Source organism: Garra rufa, chromosome 4, assembly GCF_049309525.1.
Source record: "Garra rufa chromosome 4, GarRuf1.0, whole genome shotgun sequence".
NCBI lineage: Eukaryota > Metazoa > Chordata > Actinopteri > Cypriniformes > Cyprinidae > Garra > Garra rufa.
The window spans coordinates 10478077-10487730 of record NC_133364.1 but is presented as its reverse complement, the minus strand read 5'-3'; the positions used below and the strand labels follow the sequence as shown (position 1 = coordinate 10487730).

Below are 9654 nucleotides of genomic sequence, written 5' to 3'. Positions count from 1 at the left end.
ATCTTAATCTGTTTGAGATGGTTTTCCAGTAACCACATTAAATATACCAGCTGGACCATCTTGAGCTTGTATGATGAGCTAATTGCTGGTCAACCAGCTACCTTGTTGCATAACTCATCTTAACCAACCAGTAGGTTTCTTTCAAATTGGTAATAAGCTGGTTGACCCCCTGCTATGTTGCAAAAACCATCTTGACCAGCTAGTTATGTCATCAACTAGCTACCATGTCCCAAAACTGATCTTAACGACCATAAGCTGGTTGGTTTTTAGATAGGAAAAAGCTGGCTAACCAGGTGCCAATTAGCAAAAACATCTCAACTAGCTGGTTATCCTCTTGTCAACCAGCTATTATGTTCCACAACTAATTTTAACCACCTTAATCTGGTTGGAATCTAACTAAGATGGTTGACCAGCTGCCATAATGCGAAAAATCTTGACCAGCTGGCTGCTTATTTCTAGCTGGTTATTAGCTGGTCAACCAGCTACCTTGCTCTAAAACTCATCTTAACCACCAGCAGGTTGGTTTCAAATTGGTAATAAACTGGTTGACCCCCTGCCATGTTGCAAAACCCATCTTGACAAGCTGGTTATGTCATTAACTAGCTACCATGTTCCAAAACTCATCATAACCACCTTAAGAATATTGGTTTCTAGCTAGTAATAAGCTGGTAGACCAGCTGCCATGTTGCAAAACTAATCTTGACAAGCTGGTTATGTCATTAACTAGCTACCATGTTCCAAAACTCATCATAACTACCTTAAGCTGGTTGGTTTCTAGCTAGTAATAAGCTGGTAGACCAGCTGCCATGTTGCAAAACCCATCTTGACAAGCTGGTTATGTCATTAACTAGCTACCATGTTCCAAAACTCATCATAACCACCTTAAAATGGTTGGTTTCTAGCTAGTAATAAGCTGGTAGACCAGCTGCTATGTTGCAAAACCCATCTTGACAAGCTGGTTATGTCATTAACTAGCTACCATGTTCCAAAACTCATCATAACCACCTTAAGCTGGTTGGTTTCTAGCTAGTAATAAGCTGGTAGACCAGCTGCCATGTTGCAAAAAACCATCTCAACCAGCTTATGATTTTGTCAACCAACTATCATGTTTCAAAACTAATTTTAACCGCCTTAATCTGGTTGGTTTCTTACTAAGATGGTTGACCAGCTGCCATTTTTGACAATAAGTTGCTTATTTCTAGCTGGTTATTAGCTGGTCAACCAGCTACCTTGTTGCAAAACTCATCTTAAACACCAGCAGGTTGGTTTCAAATTTGTAATAAGCTGGTTGACCACCTTCCATGTTGCAAAAACCATCTTGACCAACTAGTTATGTCATCAACTAGCTACAATGTCCCAAAACTTATCTTAACCACCATAAGCTGGTTGGTTTCTAGCAAGGAATAAGGTGGCTAACCAGGTGCCAAGTAGCAAAAACATATCAACCAGCTGGTTATCATCTTGTAAACCAGCTATCATGTTCCAAAACTAATTTTACCCACCTTAATCTGGTTGGTATCTAACTAAGCTGGTTGACCAGCTGCCATGTTGCGAAAAATCTTGGCAAGCTGGCTGCTTATTTCTAGCTGGTTATTAGCTGGTCAACCAGCTACCTTGCTTCAAAACTCATCTTAACCACCTTAAGATGGTTGGTTTTCTAGCTAGTAATAAACTGGTTGACTGGTGCCATGTTGCAAAACTAATTTTTACCAAACTAATCTGGATAGTTCTCTAACTAAGCTGCTATGTTGACCAATTTGCCTGCTAATTTCTAGCTGGCTATCAGCTGCCATGTTGCAAAAACCATCCTGACCAGCTGGTTATTATCTCACCAACCAGCTACCTAGTTGCAAAAATCATCTTAACCACTAGCTGGTTGGTTTCAAGCTGTTAAGAAGTTGGTTGACCACTACTGACCAGCTGGTTATTATCTAATTAACTAGCTACCATGTTCCAAAACTAATTTTAACCACCTTAATCTGGTTGGTCTCTAACCAAGACGGATGACCAGCTGTCATTTTGACCAGCTGGCTGTTCATTTTGAGCTGGTTATTGGCTGGTTGACCAGCTGCCATGTTGCAAAAACCATCCCGACCAGCTAGTTAGTTTCTTGTCAACTAGCTACCATGTTCCAAAACTCATCTTAACCACCTTAAACTGGTTGGTTTCTAGCTATAAATAAGTTGCATGACCAGCTGCCATGTTACAAAAACTAACTTGACAACTTGACCAGCTGGTTACTATTTCATCAACCAGCTATAATGCTCCAAAAATAATTTTAACCACCTTAATCTGGTTGGTTTCTAACTAAGATGCCATTCTGACAAGCTGGCTGCTTATTTCAAGATGGTTATTACCTTTTTGACCAGCTGCCATGTTGCGAAAACCATCCTGACCAGGTAGTTATCATCTCGTCAACCATATCAAGTTCCAAATCTAATTTTAAACACCTAAATCTGGTTGGTTTCTAACTAAGCTGATTGACCATCCCATCTTGACCAGCTAGCTGCTTATTTCTAGCTGATGCCAAGTTGCAAAAACCATCCTGACCAGGTAGTTATCATCTCGTCAACCAGCTATCAAATTCCAAAACTAATTTTAAATACCTTAATCTGGTTGGTTTCTAACTAAGCTGGTTGACCAGATCCTATCTTGACCAGCTGGCTGCTTATTTCTAGATGGTTATTAGCTGGTTGACCAGCTGCCATGTTGGAAAAACCATCCTGTCCAGTCGGTTATCATCTTGTCAACTAGCTACAATGTTTCAAAACTCAAGTTAACCACCTTAAGATGGTTGGTTTCTAGCTAGTAATAAGCTGGATGACAAGTAATGTTGCAAAGACAATCTTGACCAACTGTTTATTATCTTGTCAACTAGCTGTCATGTTCTAAAACAATTTTTAACCACCTTTAACTGGTTGGTTGGTTTCTAACTAAACTGGTTGATGTGATACCATTCCGACCAGTTGGTTGGTTGCTTCTAGCAGGTTGACCAGCTGCCATGTTGCAAAAACCATCTTGACCAGCTGGTTATCATCTTGTCAACCAGCTACCATGTTCCAAAACTCATCTTAACCACATTAAGCCGAGAGGTTTTTTTTGCTAGTAATAAGCTGGTTGACCAGTTGCCATATTGCAAAAAAAAAAAAAAAAAACATCTCGACCAGCTGGTTATTATTTCGGCATCCAGCTAGTATGTTATAAAACTAATTTCAACCACCTTAATCTGCTTGGTTTCAAACTAAGCTGGCTGACCAGCTGCCATGTTGCAAAAAACATCCTGACCAGCTAGTTATTTTCTTGTCAACCAGCTGCCATGTTCCAAAACTAATTTTAACCACATTAAACTGGTTGGTTTCTAGTTAGTAATAAGCTGGACTACCAGTGTCCATGTTTCAAAAACCAACTTGACCAGCTGGTTACTTATTTGTAGCTGTTTTTTAGCTGGTCATCCAGTTACTATGTTCCAAAACCCATCTGAAAAACCTTAAGCTTAAGACCAGATGTCATGTTGCAAAAGCCATACTGAACAGCTGATTATTAGCTGGTCAACCAGCTACCATGTTCCAAAACTCAACCACCTAAGATGGTTTGTAGCTGGTAATAAGAGGCTACCATGTTACAAAAACCATCTCTTCTACCTAATCCAAGCTGGTCATTAACTGGTTGACCAGTAACCATGTTCCAAAAATCATCTTGACCATTTTGATCTGCTTGGTCAAGGATGGTTTAATAGCTTTAACAAGCAAAAGAATGCAAGAAACCACTTAACATGTTGTAAAACACCCCCACCAGCTCACAATTTCCAGCAGAACGATTTCATGTTTTTAAAAAAAAATCCATTCACACAAAACAGCCAGCAATAATGCAACTAAAAGGCACTATGAAATATTATTTGACCAACATGTTGTAAATTTAACGCATGCACACGGCTTGTATTAGATGCATCAGACGAGAGCCCGTCTCCAGGTACCAATCAGGTGCGAGAGTGTTCTTCTTACCTTTCACTTGGCTCTCATACTCCGTAATGATTTCCTTTTCCTTTTTGCTCTTCGTCGTGTTAGACATGACGCCTGTGTAGTCCAGATCCGCTGGTCCCTTCTGTCTGAAACCTTTCTGCTTCTCCGAGACGCGTCCCTACTGTGCCCGATGCGTCATATCTAACCACAGGTTCAGTGCGTGATCCAGCAGCAGGAAACTGTAGTCCGTAAAGCAAAGCGATGACATTCAACCATGCACATCAATGATTATTGGACCTGCACGGGGAAAAAAGACCCATGAAAAGTGACACGTGAAACACAGGGGCGCGTCGTTACAGCCGCATCGCCAGACGCGCAAGAACGACTGGAGATGCAAGTGGCCGCATCAATATTACGCACAGGTTGAGTGCGCACACGACAAACAAGAAAGATACGCGCGTCTAGAGCTGACAGAGACCGTAACTCATCTAAACTCACTCTAAGGTGTGAGAGTATCTGATTGTGCATGCAAAAAATTCGTTAGGTGTGCGTGTTTCTCATGCCCGCGCTCTCACACTACTGTCAATTGGTGGGTAGGTGGGCGGGTTAGGGCGTGTGTGTGTGTGTGTGTGTGTGTGTGTGTGTGTGTGTGTGTAAGACACGTAAAATTGACAGTCACTCTATTTTAGGAAACCTCGTCCAGTTGTTCACAGTCGTGGTCTTTGAGAACCCAAACTCTGGACATTTTGGATAGTTTTCCATTTAACACACCTGATTTGTATCATCGCTTATTAGTAGAGACTACAAGACCTGAACTGGGTGTGTCAGATAACGGAGAAAGTCAAAATGCTGGAACTGGAGTACTTCAAGACCTGGACTGAGAACCACTGGACTAGATTTAGTACTTACCAGGGTTTATTGGTGGCATTTGGCTGTGGAAACATGAACTATAAGATTTATGCATCACAAAAATACATTGTAAATAATATATAAATATTGTGATAAATATAGCAAACGCTGCGTTATAAATGTATGCATTACAAAAAATATAATAAATAATATATAAATATAGTGTTTTGTTTAAACTTGTTGAAATATTTAGCTAGGGGCGCAAAACGACCGATTTTGCAGAATACTGAGGCAAATATTTTAAAGTCCAGTCTCTGAAAGCCAATCAGCTATTCGCACACTGTCCGAATGTATTATTCAGTGCAAATGCATGATGCCAGGTTTACACCAGGTTGAATTTAACCTTTGAGGTGAACGGAAACACCCAGAGTAGGCTCTCTGTAGAAAGCACCAGCCTGACTTCTGCTGGTGCAAGTGTGCAACTACAGAACGGAATAATAAATTACACAATGAAAAGGCTTTTCAATGACTCCCCCATTCTTCACTTAGACATAAGTGGTTGAATGGTGTAGGAGGCGCTTAATGGGTCACTTATTCACCCTTACACGCGACAACATTGCGCGGAGTCAGCAGGGGGAGACAGAGAATGCAAAATCGGGACTAATTCGGTGAAATTGATCTCATGTCAGTTCATAGAGCAGACAGAGGGTGTCATAGAGGGGCGAGTGAGGAAAACTTTGAGCCAAAAGATTACGTTTTGTTATTATTTACACACACACACACACACACACACACACACACACACACACACACACACACACACACACACATGTTGGGTTTACGTTTTATGGGGACATTCCATAGGCGTAATGGTTTTTATACTGTACAAACCGTACTTTCTATCGCCCTACACCTACCCTACACCTAAACCTAGCTCTCACAGGAGATTGTGCATACTTTTACTTCATCAAAAAAACTCATTGTGCATGATTTATAAGCCTGTTTCCTCATGGGGACCTGAGAAATGTCCCCACAAGGTCAAAATCTACTGGTATTCCTATCCTTGTGGGGACATTTGGTCCCCACAACGTGATGAATACCAGGTACACACACACACACACACACACACACACACACACACACACACACACACACACACACACACACACACACACACACACACACACACATAATGGTTTCCGGCTATAGATATTTTTTTATACTGTACAAACTGTACTGTACAGTATAAAAATCCTACACCTAAACCTACCTCTCAGACAAAACTTTCTGTCATTTAAGATTTTAAAAACACTTAATTCTGTATGATTCATAAGCTTGTTTTCTCATGGGGAGAAAAAAAAGTCTCCACAAGGTCAGAATTACTGGTATCACTATACATTACATTTGGTCCTCATAATGTAGGGAATACCAGCACACACTAATGTCTAGTCTACATGTTAAAATACGATAAAATAATTACAAAGCAATAATGCATATAACATGTCAGGTCATATTTATCTCCAAATTTAACTCCGTTTTTGCATTGTGACAAAACATTTTATAGTTTTTATATATATTTTATATATTATATATTATATTTTAATATTATATATTTGATTTTTTATAATGAGTTTATGGATAATTTATACTGCTGCAAGGAAAATCATTTGTCAGGACACAATTAAAAAACTAAATAAAATCATTGCAAATTAGTACCACAAATAGTACCATGATGTATAAATATTTTACACATTAAATATATGAAATAAATAAATAAAATAAGTAAAATATGTTTTTATTGTTTCTGCTACAAAATTAATAAATAAACAAATTTTTAAAGCAATTGGAATAAATAAATAAATAAATAAATAAATAAAATAAATTAATGTGTTAACAGTAATTGGAATAAATAACTAAATATACATGTTTACAGTAATTGTCATAAATAAATATCTTTCTATTGTTTCTGCTCCAAAATAAATAAATGTGTTGATAGTAATTGTAATAAATAAATAAATATTTTTACAGTAATTGTCATAAATAAATTATTAATAAATATATTTCTATTGTTTCTGCTCCAAAATAAAAAAATAAAAAAGTGTTTATAGTAATTGTAATAAATAAATAAATACAGAAATTAATAAATGTGTTTGCAGTAATTGTCATAAATAAATAAAAATGTGTTTATAGTAATTGTCATAAATAAATAAATGTGTTTACATAAATAATGTGTTAACAATAATTGTCATAAATAAATAAATATACGTTCACAATAATTGTCATAAATAAATATCTTTCTATTGTTGCTGCCTTAAAATAAATAAATAAATGGGTTTATAGTGATTGTAATGAATAAATAAATGTGTTTACAGTAAGTGTCATAAATAAATTAATAATAAATATCTTTCTATTGTTTCTGCTCTAAAATAAATAAATAAATAAATGTGTTGATAGTAATTGTAATGAATAAATAAATAAATAAATGTGTTTACAGTAATTGTCATAAATAAATAAATGCATTTATAGTAGTTGTCATAAATAAATCAATAAATGAATCAGTTTACAGTAATAAATAAATTAACGTGTTTACAGTAATTGTAATAAATAAATGTGTTTACATTAATTGTCATAAATAAATTAATAATAAATATTTTTCTATTGTTTCGGCTCCAAAATAAATAAATAAATGTGTTGATAGTAATTGTAATAAATAAATAAATAAATAAATAAAGTGTTTACAATAATTGTCATAAATAATAAATAAATAAATGTGTTGATAGTAATTGTCAAATAAATAAATAAACTAATGTGTTTACAGTAATTGTCATAAATAAATGTTTACAGTAATTTAAACAAACAAACAAACAAATAAATGTTGGCATTAACTGTAATTAAAAATGCAGTGCAAAAAAATGATTCTTCAATTTACGAATTTACTAAATATTGTTATTTTAAAGAGAATTATTATAAGATAAGGTATATTATATCTAAACTTTTGCATTGCAAACTGACTGCAATGTTGTGGAACCATCTTTGTTTGCTCTTTTTCCAAAACACTTCCTGCATAACAACAATCCCATTACCGTTTCACATATATCAAGAGGTCATGACATCCGTTACGTAAGATTACAAAACTTTGAGGACATAGTGTCTCTCATAAAACACTGATGCAATGTTAACATCCTTAGCAAGCCTACTCCATACTGTATCTCAGTTATGAATTATTGAGGACAGTCTGACTTCACCAGAACAGTGCACAAGTGACATGACACACACACTCACACACACACACACACACACACACACACACACACACACACACACACACACACACACACTGTAAGCCACAGCAGTTCAGGAAATGTATATCTGTTCCAATCACTGATCACGCCCTTACTCTAACGATGCGGTTATGGGCACTTAAAGGTATTTTTAGACTTCTGAGAGTCATTTTAGATGATTTAATGGTCTCTATATTGCGTTCCTGACTAATATTTCTAGGAGTTTCTCTTGGGTATTATACGAAGTGCTCGGTTCTATATAAACAAGACATAAAATGGTCCTGTGGGCACTCCACTAACCCATGCTAAATTAATAACTGTACTTTCTATATCATATAATGGCTAGTAAAGCTCCTGGGTATGTTTAATGGGGTTGTGGGGTGTGTTGAAGTGTGTAAGTGACATCAGTGAGGATATTTATATCTGCTTTCATTTAACCGTCAATCAAACACAAGCTTCAGGGCTGAGCAGCTTGTGCATGACCAGAATGTGCAACACACACCTAAAATGTATGTAAAATGCAGTTTACATACACCTTGCAGAATCTGCAAAATGTTAATTATTTACCAAAATAAGAGGGACCGTACAAAATGCATGTTATTTTTTTATTTAGTACTGACCTGAATGAGATATTTCACGTAAAAGACATTTACATATAGTCCACAAGAGAAGAGAAATAGTTAAATTTATAAAAATGAACCTGTTCAAAGTTTACATCCACTTGATTCTAATACTGTGTTGTTACCTGAATGATCCACGGCTGTTTTTTCGTTTAGTGATAGCTGTTCATGAGTCTCTTATTTGTCCTGAACAGTTAAACTGCCCGCTGTTCTTTAGAAAAATCCTTCAGATCTCACAAATTCTTCGTTTTTTCAGCATTTTTGTTTATTTGAACACTTTCCAACAATGACTGTATGATTTGAGATCCATCGTTTTGCACTGAGGACAACTGAGGGACTATTACAGCATATGCAGCTATTACAGAAGGTTCAAATGCTCCAGAAGGAAAAACTATGCATTAAGAGCCAGAGGGTGAAAACTTCTAAATTTGAAGATCAGGGTAAACTTATTTTGTCTTCTGGGAAACATATAAGTATCTTTTGTAGCTTCTGAAGGGCAGTACTAAATGTAAAAAAAAAAAAAAAAAAATCATATTTAGGTAAAATTAGAAAAATGTACACATCTTCATTCTGTTCAAAAGTTTTCACCCTCCGGCTCTTAATGCATCGTTTTGCATTGAGCATTTGAACCTTCTGTAATAGTTGCATATGAGTCCCTCAGTTGTCCTCAGTGTGAAAAGATGGATCTCAAAATCATACAGTCATTGTTGGAAAGGGTTCAAATATACAAAAATGCTGAAAAACCAAAGAATTTGTGCGACCTGAAGGATTTTTATGAAGAACAGCAGGCAGTTTAACTGTTCAGGACAAACAAGAGATTCATGAACAACTATCACTAAACAAACAAACAAACAAAAAACACAGCTGTGGATCATTCAGGTAACAACATAGTAGTAAGAATCAAAAATATGTAAACTGAGGGGTCATTTTTATGAATTAAACTAT

The 9654-nt window shown here is 36.2% G+C and overlaps 1 protein-coding gene across 2 annotated transcripts in view; it reads right to left on the bottom strand.

Annotated features, from left to right (window-relative positions):
- srgap1b (SLIT-ROBO Rho GTPase activating protein 1b) overlaps nt 1-4520 on the bottom strand; it is a 47194-nt gene extending 42674 nt beyond the window's left edge. For both annotated transcript variants that reach the window (XM_073838622.1, XM_073838623.1), the window contains exon 1: nt 4002-4520. In XM_073838622.1, coding sequence (XP_073694723.1) covers nt 4002-4068 — 67 coding nt within the window. In that variant the 5' untranslated portion in view covers nt 4069-4520. The remainder of the gene's footprint in view (nt 1-4001) is intronic.
- Between the last annotated feature and the right edge of the window lie 5134 nt (nt 4521-9654).